The sequence below is a fragment of the Salmo trutta genome, chromosome 19 (genome assembly GCF_901001165.1).
Source record: "Salmo trutta chromosome 19, fSalTru1.1, whole genome shotgun sequence".
Lineage (NCBI taxonomy): Eukaryota > Metazoa > Chordata > Actinopteri > Salmoniformes > Salmonidae > Salmo > Salmo trutta.
Window position 1 is genome coordinate 24,767,379 of NC_042975.1, and position 12,909 is coordinate 24,780,287.

At 40.8% G+C, this 12,909-nt stretch overlaps 1 protein-coding gene across 21 annotated transcripts in view; it reads left to right on the top strand.

Moving 5' to 3' along the window:
• Nucleotides 1-12,909, top strand: part of LOC115154191 (neural cell adhesion molecule 1) — a 311,150-nt gene that overhangs the window by 289,363 nt on the left and 8,878 nt on the right. For 12 of the 21 annotated variants that reach the window (XM_029700160.1, XM_029700156.1, XM_029700157.1 and 9 more), the window contains 3 exons: nt 7,248-7,455; nt 7,655-7,768; nt 8,313-8,870. In XM_029700160.1, coding sequence (XP_029556020.1) covers nt 7,248-7,455; nt 7,655-7,768; nt 8,313-8,870 — 880 coding nt within the window. Of the gene's footprint in view, nt 1-427; nt 1,739-7,247; nt 7,456-7,654; nt 7,773-8,312; nt 8,871-12,909 lie in introns of those variants that run through there. The other 9 variants (XM_029700169.1, XM_029700170.1, XM_029700171.1 and 6 more) reach the window with 4 other exon arrangements.

A 12,909-nucleotide genomic window follows, 5' to 3' on the forward strand; every position in this document is an offset into this window, starting at 1 on the left:
TTCCCGTCACGCAGCACCTAACTATTCTCTGACCTTTCACCTTTGCTTGCTGTGATACATGTCATTTGTTGTGCTACTAACATGCTATTGATTTTTTTTTTACTTTGATCCTCTAACTTGCTTGGATTTCCTTTTTTATTCCCTTGTTTAGTCTCAATGAACCTTTCGAACTTGCGTTTCTGTATTTCTGACCTATTTTCTATCTCTCTTTTTTCTCTCTCCCTTTTCCTATTTCTCTCCCACCTCCCCTTCTCTCCTTGTCCTGTCTTCATGTGTGATCTTGGGCACCTCTGGACCTTTACATTTGTCATACACTAAATTGTATTTTTTTTTTTGGTGTAAACTTTTCTTTTTCATTTTTTTACTGTGAATATCTGTGAACAATCTTTGTGTTTTGTGTGGTTTTGTCTGTGTTTTTTGGTCTCAGCTACCCTTGGTTGCTTGTGTGTGAAATACACTCTGGCATCTCTCATCCTCTCCATGCTGACAGTGTTCTTGCTCTCATAAACTGTGTTTTGCTTAAGGAGAGAAGATAGCTTGGCCTTCAAATCTTGGCCAGACCCCTTTGTTTTTTATGCCTTTTGACCCTTGTGCAGACATACACACACACAAAAGACGAAGAATCAAGATATCAGTTTTATGTTAAAGGGTTAAAATGGGGTGCTTGGTACTAATATCATTCTGAATGTTTTAGATTTTTTGTCATACATTTTTATTTTACATAAAGTAAAACTTATGGATTTGAATAAGGCAGCATTGAAAAAGTTTTGTTATACCACACAATGGACATGAGTCATATTGGGACATTGTAGGAAAAAAACAGTGCTTACCTTGTGTATTTGGATAAAAGCTTCAATTGTCATTGTTCCTACTTTACATAACAGGGAAGGCACATTTTTCAGAAGATTTTTGCATTGGTTAAGATTAGTCATGAAGATTTTATGACATCTCAAGTTTCTTACGTCTTCTAATTTCTTTTCATAGTCAAGGCTTGTTTTGAACGGGATGATTATATGAAGAACAAGCTACTGCCTTGTCCGTTTGAAGGTCATTCAAATGATGTTTTGTGACAAAGTGTACATAATATTTTCAAAAGATCTTCAGAACAAAATATAGGCTCTTCTTTTTGTTGTTTCTTTTGTTCTCTTTTTACCTGAAAACAGAAAATGCTCAAAATTAATGCTACAGCTGTTTACAACTAAAATCTGTCAGTCATTTTCAATAATGTGAAATGATTATATTCTATGACACATTTTTGTAGGTACATACCAGTGTGTTTCCATGCTGTAATCATTGTAGGTTTTAAGAAGAAATTATAAAATAATGTGTTATGACTTTTTTGAAAAAATAACAGCTAGAGCTGGAGACTTGCATACTGAAATGCAAGCGTGTGCCACAGTGCTGACTTCTGTTGACTGTTCATCCTCAGAAATGCTAAGTTTGTTTTAGCCCATATCTTGTGCTCGTCTGATACTTGAACAAAGTGTCATATATCATGGGGTTGTAAACCAAGGTTAGGACTATCCCTAAAGCCTGACTGCACTGAAAACACCCTGCCATGGGAAAGAGAGATCGATGTCCTTTGTTCAAAACTCAGATGAGCATTTTGTGATGAGTCTTCTCGCAGTTTTACACCCCCACCCCACCCCACCCCCTTCCCGCATTTTTAAATTGACTCTGAAGGTAATAAAGTGATGCGCCGGGAGTTTGGCTCCTGGGTTCGCATGTGCCAATCTCATTGTTTGGTTCTTCTTTCATACAAGCAAGTGCTACTCCTTAAAGGCGTCTGCCAAGTTTTCATAGGTGACAGCAGGTTGAGTTGAAAGTTGTCGCTTTTATGATATCAAGTAGGGAGAGTAATCTGTCTAGAGATAAAAAGCACACTATGTGGATCGTTTTGAACCTCTGTGGGTACCCATATGTTCACTTTTTGAATCCATGCAGTACCTTAACCGTACTATACTACTATGCTTCCTATCTTCAAAGTCATACCCAGAGGGCAAAACAGGTTGCAATGATGTCAGGCCGTCGTCTTTAGTGCCCTACATAGTCAGGTTAAATAATAATTGTAAAATGACAAATGACCAGAAAAAATAACATCTTAATCTGGTTGTAATCTAGTTATCTGACCAGATAACAAATTATTATGTATTTCCCAGGCATATTGATGCCATGAAAAAGACAGCAAAACCTGGTTCTATTTGACCAGATAACCAGTTTACAACCAGAGAACGACAACATTATGACATCTCATGCCAAATGTTGCCCGCTGGTAAGGACACTAATGCTTCATAGGGTAATGACTAATCTCTTACCTTGGAGACTTTTTGAAATGGTGTTATTGACTGTGTTTCTATCCTACTTCCTGTATTCTGTTTGGTATCAGCAGGATGATCTGAGAAATGTGCGGCAAACACCTGAAAGTCTGTTACAAATATTTGATGCTCCGTGCTGCTCCGTGTCTCTGTGTTTCTCAGTTTCCAAGAAAGCTTTGTGAGCCGACCCCCTCTGTGTTAAAATGTGTGATGTGATTTATCGCACTTTTTAAGATGCAGACGGAACGGCGGGAAAACAAGCATCATAGCTCTGCCCTGCAGGTGAATGCTTACGCTCTCTCCTGCTCTTAGCAATGGCAGTAAATAAAGAGTTGCCTGTCGGAGCTACTGCCGCCACAGAGGGTGACTCAACTTTATAGACTTTCGGAGAATATGGCCAATTAGTGTGAGAGGAAATGACAATTGGCCGCTCAGCTGTACTCAGCGCCTCAACCTCTCTTCAGAGGTCTTATGTCTCTTATGCCTCTAGAAGGCCAGCATCCCGGAGTTGCCTCTTCACTGTTGACGTTGAGACTGGTGTTTTGCAGGCACTATTTAATGAAGCTGCCAGTTGAGGACTTGTGAGGCATCTGTTTCTCAAACTAGACACTAATGTACTTATCCTCTTGCTCAGTTGTGTACCAGGGCCTCCCACTCCTCCTTCTATTCTGGTTAGAGACAGTTTGCGCTGTTCTGTGAAGGGTACACAGCGTTGTACGAGATCTTCAGTTTCTTGGCAATTTCTCGCATGGAATAACCTTCATTTCTCAGAACAAGAATAGACTGACGGGTTTCAGAAGAAAGATCTTTGTTTCTGGCCATTTTGAGCCTGTAATCAAACCCACAAATGCTGATGCTCCAGATACTCAACTAGTCTAAAGAAGGCCAGTTTTATTGCTTATTTAATCAGAACAGCAGTTTTCAGCTGTGCTAACATAATTGCAAATTGGTTTTCTAATGATCAATTAGCCTTTTAAAATTATAAACTTGGATTAGCTAACACAATATGCCATTGGAACACAGGAGTGATGGTTGCTGATAATGGGCCTCTGTATGCCTATGTAGATATTCCATTAAAAAAATCTGCCATTTCCAGTTACAATAGTCATTTACAACATTAGCAATGTCTACACTGTATTTCTGATCAATTTGATGTTATTTTAATAAACAAAAAAATTTGCTTTTCTACTAGGCTAAAACCCGGTAAAGCGATTTGCCAGGACTTTGTTTGAGTTGTTCCCCAGCACTGCAGCAGTCGCTGAAAAGTATGTTCCTATCAGCTCCCTGGTGCATGGTATTAATAAATGAGCTGCCCTCCAATACATTAGCTGTAGCCATATGAGGGGTATATTGAGGTTTATATCAACAACGCCATCATTAAAGCCATTCCAGCAGAGGCAGAAAGCACACATCTCAACTCTCAGTTGCAATATACTCTGTGCTAGACTTATAGAAATGTATGCCATGGGTATCCATTTTGAGTCAAATCTGGTGACTCACTCAGGTAATGACATTTACGATCATTTCCGATGATTTCCCTGATGAGATTTTTATATTATTTGAACATACCATTTGCAAGGTATTGGAATATACAATACAGTTCTGCACTGCATGGTGCTAAATCTTTGTCAACTATTGCCAGTATTACTTTTTACTACTGTCATATCATCCCTCTTTATGCGTAATGTAGACTGGTGGAATTACAGTATGCAGTCACCAACATGATTTCAAAGAAGAGCAATCAGTGACAGTGACAGATATAGTAAACTCTGGTCTGACAAGACGCTACAAATCTACAAATACATAAATCAAGTGTGTGTCTGAATTTGTGTTTCTGCCACACAAAGTATCCTCCCTTTCAAGGTACCAGTGTCGAGCGGATTTGCATAAATGATCACAAATCAAATCATCAAATGTTATTTGTCACATGCGCCGAATACAAGTACTGTTAAATGCTTACTTACAAGCCCTTTACCAACAATGTATTTTTAAGAAAAATAAGGTTTAAGAAAATACTGACTAAATAAATAAAAAAAGTAACACAATAACAAGGCTATATACTTGGGGTACCGGACCGATTAAATGTTCGGGGGTACAGGTTAGTTGAGGTAATGGAGGTAATATGTACATGTGGGTAGGGGTAAAGTGACTGCATAGATAATAAAGAGTGAGTAGTAGCAGCGTAAAAATAAATTCAAATAAAAAAAGGGAATGCAAATAGTCCGGGTAGCTATTTGATTAACTGTCCAGCAGTCTTCTGGCTTGGGGGTAGAAGCTGTTAACGAGCCTTTTGGACCTAGACCCTCCGGTACCACTTGCCGTGTGGTAGCAGAGATAACAGTCTATGACTAGGATGGCTGGTGTCTTTGACAATTTTTAGGGCCTTCCTCTGACACCGCCTGGTATAGAGGAAGCTTGGCCCAGTGATGTACTGGGCAGTACGCACTACCCTCTGTAGCGCCTTGCGGTCCTTTCTATGCAGCCAAGTCTCAATCAGTCTCCTTAAACATATTTTATTGATCCTGGAGTACAAACATTGCCTACTGTTTGCCAAAATCACTTTGTGTATTACAGTAAGATAAGACCCAGGCATCCTGGTAATTTGGAGGGAATGCTCTCAATACATTTCAATGGGAATGAGCACTTTGATTGAATTTTTTAATAAAGGGTGCAATATGAAGCAATCGCTCCGTGATTTCCTGGTTGCTAAAGTTCGAATAGTTTGCCAAAAAAAAATTCTGTCAAAGTAAGCAATATATAGTGTCCCATCTAAATCGCTGTGAAATATATTTTCAATAACCAACAATTTAGCATTTTCAGGTGTTTTAAGCTTGTGTACAAAACCAAAAGTAAAAGAAGCGAAAACCAAACTTAAGAAGGGGAAGCATAGAAATAGCCCACATAGAACACATCTACCGCTTCTTAGTCTTGCTTTCAATGAGAATGACATATCTATAACTCACATTTCTATGTGAATTTGGTCGGGTCGCCCAAAAAGTAACAAATTTCTCCCTTAAAGTCTCTTCCTGTGCATTTCATTGAACTCAGAAAGGGAACAATGTTGATTAAATTGCATGATAGGTTCATATGACCCAACTTTATTGGACCAGGTCTCTTATTGGACCAGGCATCTCTTGGAAAAGAGATGTTATCTCAATGAGAAAAACCTGTAGAAATAAAGGTTTAAAAAAATGCCTACCCTGGAGCCTTCCCTGTTTTGATGATGGTTTTCCAGTAATCATAGAATTATTCAAGTACCGGTTCATTTTATTGCATTGATTCCACTGTGAATACTGTGTGGTGTATGAGTCTGACATTTGGACAACCTGACATTCTCAATATGACAAGAGCAAAGAGTAAGTCCAAATCGAGGATTGCCTGTGTTTTGCTTTAATTCAGAATACAAATTGTCTCATATTTGACCCCTAACAAAGCTAACAAAGATTGGAATTGAACTTTGATCCGTCGTCATAATTCTAGCTAACATGTTTGTCATATGTAGAGCATTATGTGTCAAATCAACCATAATCCAAATGCTCTTGTTTGTATTGAACTAACAGGAGTTTTAGATTATTCTGTCAGAGCAAATCTCTGATCTCTTTGTGTGTCGGTTTACTAAATGCAAATTAGGTGCAAATGATTTCAAAATTTGATTGTGTGAGATTGATTTGACACAAAGCATAGCAATACATTTTGTGTGAAACATTAATCTGTTTAACAGTTTCGTGGTTGGGTTACTAGCTCACATTAACTCATGTTCATGATAATGTATGGTGTGTGTGTTCATGTAGAACGATGGGTGTGGAAGGCAGAGTATAAACAGTGTGGATGCATGCTCATCCATTGTAGTGGAGCAATGCATATTATAGATTCTTATTCATATTAATATTGTAGTATTTTTCATAGTCCTGAATATAACCTTGTTCATTTTCTGGTAAGTACTGTAGCTCGTGTATGTTTACTTTATGAAAATGCAATGCATTGCCCTAATGATTGGCTTTATTTCCGCATTGTTTGTTTCTGTGTGCATTTGTTTGTGTGCAGTATTCATCTATGTAAAAGAGATTGAAACGTATTTGCACAATGTTTGATTTGACTGTCTTTCCACTGCTTTTTGCTGTCAACAATAGTGAGAGTGGGTAAGCGAAATACACATATGGGGTCATATAGGCATATAGACCCTTACAGGCAGTAATGATATGAAAACAAGCATATTTATCTAATGTTGCTGTATCTTATTTTGGGAAAGGTTGGTAACATGAACCAGGTTTTCCAATGGTTGACCTGTTTATGAACTCAACTTTATGATTTTTGATTGAAGCACCATTAGATTGCTTCATGTTCTAATGATTAGATTAGTATAGCATGTCGTGATTGGCATGTCTGGTGTGTTGTCTTAATATGGGTAATATATGTATCAGCTCACCTCTAATATAGTATCGTACATGGCTGATACATGCAATGGTGTGTCTAACATATTAACTTAGATAGTAACTGACAGTTGTTTATTGGTTGAATGCAACTAATGAAATGCTGTGTGATTTCCCTAGGCCCAAGATTGTGGTGTTTGATAATCAGACCATCAAACTATTTTTAATCATGACAGATTAAATCAAGTGCAGAAATTAGTTGTGTCACTCTGATGTATTTGGAGTAGAATATGTAATGATTTGGCCCAGAGCCTACTAAAAGAACAACAACACACTTGAGGCCTGGAGGGAAGCAGTCTGACATTCTGAAGTTATGGATGAAAGGTTTGAGATAAAGGCTGACTCCGCATTTCTGTCTCTATCTTTTCCTCGCTCTCTGTAACTTTCTCTTTAACTCCCTCTTTTCCCATTTTTTCTCCCTCCCTCTAACTTTCTCTCTACTCTCTCTGTCTTCCTTATTCTCTCTCTCTTCTCTCTCTTCCTTCTCTTTCCTTCGTTCCAGACACCATGACTAGCGGCTCAGGCCTGGGCGCGGGGGCCATCGTGGGGATCCTCATCGTGGTCTTTGTGCTGCTGCTGGTGGGCGTCGATGTGACCTGCTACTTCCTCAACAAGTGTGGCTTCCTCATGTGCATTGCCGTTAATTTTTGCGGCAAGTCTGGACCTGGAGCAAAGAACAAGGACATCGAGGAGGGCAAAGCGGCATTCATGTGAGTCTCTCTTCTTCTCTGCTCCCTGGCTCCCTTGCTTTTCTCTCTGAAATGCTGTATGCACTTTGAGCAGTAGCTACTCCCAGACACTAGACCACAGTTTGACAGTGCAGAATTGCAGTGTTTTTAACCAAAACGACTCACTGCAGTATACTTGTACTGCACCAGCATTTATTCAAAACTCTTTTTCCCCTTACAGGAAGGACGAGTCAAAGGAGCCCATCGTGGAGGTGAGGACAGAGGACCGCACCCCTAACCATGAAGGGGGGGGACCCACAGAGCCCAATGAGACCACCCCTCTTACCGAGCCCGAGTGAGTACTCCAGTACTGGCTGTAGGTAGACCCCCTGCACTAGGGTTGCCTTACACTGGAAAACCCATACTAATCGTGTGATATGTCTATGTATAAGATATACTTCTTATTCCATGACAGCAGTTGAGCGTTTTGATCATGTGTTTGCTGACATATTGGCTAAACTATTGATAAAAGAATGTGAGAATGGAATATGAATACCAAATACTGAAGATGTGCTCTGATGTTTGTTGTTTACGCTAATGGTAACAAACATAGCTAGTTGTTGTGTGTACCAGCCTTAAACACTTAATAACCTAGACCCTAACTGATTTTGGTTTAATTTGCTTTAGTTTGCTGAAGATAGTGTTTGTGTCTATCCCTCACTGCACTTTAACGTTTTGAATCTCTAGTTCTTTGCTTTATCACTGCATGTAGCACTCACTTTGGATGTGTGTTTGTGCCTTGGTCTCCCCTCCCTACCCGTCCCTGCTCTCTCTCTCCTCTCTCACCCTCTCGCTGCTCGATGGCTCGTCTCTTTCCTGCTCTCCTCCTCTACTCACAGGCCCACTGCTGACACTACTGCCACGGTGGTGGACTTGCTCCCCTCTATCGCCACTAACTCTGACCCCGTCACTGAGAGCTTTAGCACAGCCCAGAACAGCCCAGCTAGCGAGACTACCACCCTCACTTCCAGCACAGCTGCCCCAACCCTTGCCCCGACCGAGGCCAAAACTGCCCCTAATAGCACCCCTGCCCCCATCATCCAGTCCAGCACGCCCAAAGCTAGCACTCCCGCCGCTCAGCCTGCCGCACAATCTGACGTGGCTCCCCTCGTCGACCTAAGCGAGACTCCAAAAGCCATGCCCTTGTCCGACTCCAAGCCCGCCACCCCCGCAACCTCTTCCTTAGAGCCAGCCAAGGCCACCTCCAACCTCCCCTCTGCCAAAGCCAATGCCGCTTCACAGAGCCAGCCCGAACCCGTCCAAAGCACCCCTGCCAGCGACAGTCAGAATAAGGACTTACAGATAGACTGCCTGGCCAAGGATGTGTTTGATACACTGGGCAAAAGCTCAGAGGCCCCAGCAGACTCCACTGCTGCTCCCGCACCGGCCAAGGACGAGTATGACCTCCTCCCTTCCTCAGAGTCTGTTTTACTGTGTGTATGTTTTCGCTCACCCACCTCCACCACCACCACCTACTGTATCCTCTGTCTGTTCTCATGGTTTTGGGCAACCTCCCTTTCTGTTACACTCTTTCTCTCAATCACTATGTTACTACTGCAGCCATTCAATGAGCTACATCGCCACGGATGACACCTAAAGCTTTAAATAGAAACAAAATACATTTTTTTCTCAATCATTTTGTGTTGTTTTGTATCTTTTGTTTTTTTATTTTACATATCATGTCATGATAAATGCCGTATCAGAAGTTTTACCAAATCTGATAGATACGACAGAATTATGGCCTGAATGATACTGCCACAATCATCTTCTGTGGTTGTTATCTCCTGAAAACAATCCTTCTTCGTAACAACAATAAAAAGCCATTATGATCATCGGCAGTATGAAAGGGCTTTGTTCTAAGTTTCAGTCTTATCTCAGACAAACCCTTAGGATGATGAGGCGAACTCTGGGGAGAGATATTCCAGGAGCTTGCTCTAGTCCCACGCTTTTCACCCAGAAAACCCCAAACAAAAAATGAAACATCAGTGATGGATTATCAGGACTTAATGTATACGTTCATTACAATGAGGCTGTCATCAACGGAGCATCGGCGTGATGAAGCAGGACTCATCAACGAATAGATTTGTCTTCATAAGTCTAGTGGATCTGAGGCACCTCCTCCCCCGTCTCCATGGTGATTTGTCTTCCACACAACAACCAACCAGTCTTGTCAGGTGTCTTGAAGGCTCACTACATTCTTGGACTTGTCCACTGAGGACCCCTTCTTCCTCCTCCCCAGGCTGTGCTATATCCGGTGTATGTGACAATAAATACAATTAAAATAAATAAACAGTTAATTATACGGATCCCTCTACATTCAAAGGACTAGTGTTAACAAGGCTGGCATGGTGTCCGTGGACAGTTGTTAGATGGTACTTTGGTTTGACTGAGACTTGTTTGAAAGAAAGCCTTGATGGCTGGGTTTGAAGGCCATCCCTTAGAGGTTGTACTTTGAGATCCTAGGATCATCAATGTGTGAAAGCCCATTGGGCTCTTGTGGGCTTTCCCCATTTGGTTCCTCTCAGCCAAAACACAGGCAGTAAGTTCATCTGCATTCTGTCCGTGGTGGTCATGTGTTGGGAAGTAGTGAACTACAGGTAGTTCAACTAGTAATTTAACTACATTTTGCAGTAGCTTGATGGTACAATAGTTGAACTCAATTCAAATCTAGGTAGTGTTGTGCAAATTTGGACAGTAGTTAATAACTTTTTTGCCATGTAGCGGTGTAGCTAACTACTAGAACTACACAATACTTTTAATAAAAAAAGTAATAAATATTGTTGAAGTAGGCAATCATTTCCTTTCTTTTTCGGCATCAGACCTGCTTAATTCTCACTTGAAACATTGTTTTTAAGTTTAATAGGCTAAATTACACATTCTGTTCACATGACCCCAAAGTGATTTGTTGTTGCAATTTGTAGTCTGACATTTCAGATGTACACTGCATTTGGAAAGTATTCACACCCAGTTTACACATTTTGTTACGTTACAGCCTTATTCTAAAATGTATTAAATTCATGTGTTTCCCCATCAATACCCCATAATGACAAAGCGAAAAACTGTTAGAAATGTTTAAAAAAATAATAATTTTAAATACCTTATTTAAATAAGTATTCAGACCCTTTGCTATGAGACATGAAATTTAGGTCAGGTGCATTCTGTTTCCAATGATCATCTTTAAAATGTTTCTACAACTTGATTGGAGTCCACCTGTGGTAAATTCAATTGATTGGACATGATTTGGAAAGGCACACACCTGTCTATATAAGGTCCCACAGTTGACAGTGCACGTCAGAGCAAAAACCAAGCAATGAGGTTCGAAGGAATTGTCCATAGAGCTCCGAGACAGGATTGTGTCAGATCTGGAGAAGGGTACCAAAAAATGTAGACAGCATTGAAGGTCCCCAAGAACACAGTTGCTTCCGCCATTCTTAAATGGAAGAAGTTTGGAACCACCAAGACTCCCTAGAGCTGGCCGCCTGGCCAAACTGAGCAATCGGGGGAGAAGGGCCTTGGTCAGGGAGGTGACCAAGAACCTGATGGTCACTCTGACAGAGCTCCAGAGTTCCTCTGTGGAGATGGGAGAACCTTCCAGAAGGACAACCATCTCTGCAGCACTCCACCAATCAGGCCTTTATGGTAGAGTGGCCAGACAGAAGCCACATGACAGCCTTCTTGGAGTTTGCCAAAAGGCACCTAAAGAACTCTCAGACCATGAGAAACAAGATTCCCTGGTCTGATGAAACCAAGATTGAACTCTTTGGCCTCAATGCCAAGCGTCACCTCTGGAGGAAACTTGGCACCATCCCTATGGTGAAGCATGGTGGTGGCAGCATCATGCTGTGGAGATGTTTTTCAGCAGCAGGGACTGGGAGACTAGTCAGGATCGAGGGAAAGATGAACGGAGCAAAGTACAGAGAGATCCTTGATGAAAACCTGCTCCAGAGCGCTCAGGACCTCAGACTGGGGTGAAGGTTCACCTTCCAACAGGACAACGACCCTAAGCACACAGCCAAGATAATGCAGTGGCTTCGGGACAAGTCTTTGAATGTCCTTGAGTGGCCCAGCCAGAGCACGGACCTAAACCCGATCGAATATCTCTGGAGAGACCTAAAAATAGCTGTGCAGCGACATTCCCCATCCAACCTGACAGATCTTGAGAGGATCTGCAGAGAAGAATGGAAGAAACTCTCCAAATACAGGTGTGCCAAGCTTGTAGCGTCATACCCAAGAAGACTTAATTAAGACTGTAATCGCTGCCAAAGGTACTTCAACAAAGTATTGAGTAAAGGGTCTGAATACTTAGGTAAATGTGTTATCACATTTTATATTTTTAGTACATTTGCTGACATTTTTAAAAACCTGTATTTGCTTGTCATTATCGGGTATTGTGTGTAGACTGATTTTAGAGTAAGGCTGTAACGTAACAAAATTTGGAAAAAGTCAAGGGGTCTGAATACTTTCCGAATGCACTGTACAGGGACAGGAAGAAACAAAAGATTGTTGTAAATATTTTAAGAGTGCCCATCCCCATTTATGTCCCACGGACATCTCTATTTGCAGCCAAGTTCGGTGGGGTACAAGCCCTGGGTACTAAAGAGTCTGACAGCAGTGTTGGGGAATTTACTCTGAAAATATAGTTTACAAAGCTACCAATTACTTCACACTGGAATATGTTAAACAACACTAAAGCTACCCTTAAGAAAATTGTTGTTTATGTAACTTTTTATTTTATTTTACCTTTATTTAACTAGGCAAGTCAGTTAAGAACAAATTCTTATTTACAATGACGGCCTAGGAACAGTGGGTTAACTGCCTTGTTCAGGGACAGAACAACAGATTTTTACCTTGTCAGCTCAGGGATTCAATCTTGCAACCTTTCGGTTACTAGTCCAACGCTCTAACCACTAGGCTACCTGCCGCCCCAAGTTACTTTTTGAAAAAGTCGTTCACTAAATCAAAACTACTTCGTGAAAAATGATCATACAGTGCCTTCAGAAAGTATTCACACCGCTTGACTATTTCCACATGTTGTTATGTTACAGCCTGAATTTACAATGATTTTTTTGTCACTGGCCAACACGCAATACCCTATAATGTCAAAGTGGAATTTTGTTTTTCAAATTATTACAAATTAATAAAAAATCAAAAGCTAAAATGTCTTGAGTTAATAAGCATTCAACCCCTTTGTTATGGCAAGCCTAAATAAGTTCAGGAGTAAACATTTTGCTTAACAATTCACATAATAAGTTTCATGGACTCTGTGTGTAATAGTCTTTAACATGATTTTTGAATGACTGCCTCACCTCTGTACCCCACACATACAATGATCTGTAATTATCAGTTGAGCAATGAATGTCAAACAGATTCAACCACAAATATCAGGGAGGTTTTCCAATGCCTCGCAAAGAAGGGCAACTATTCGTAGATGGGTAC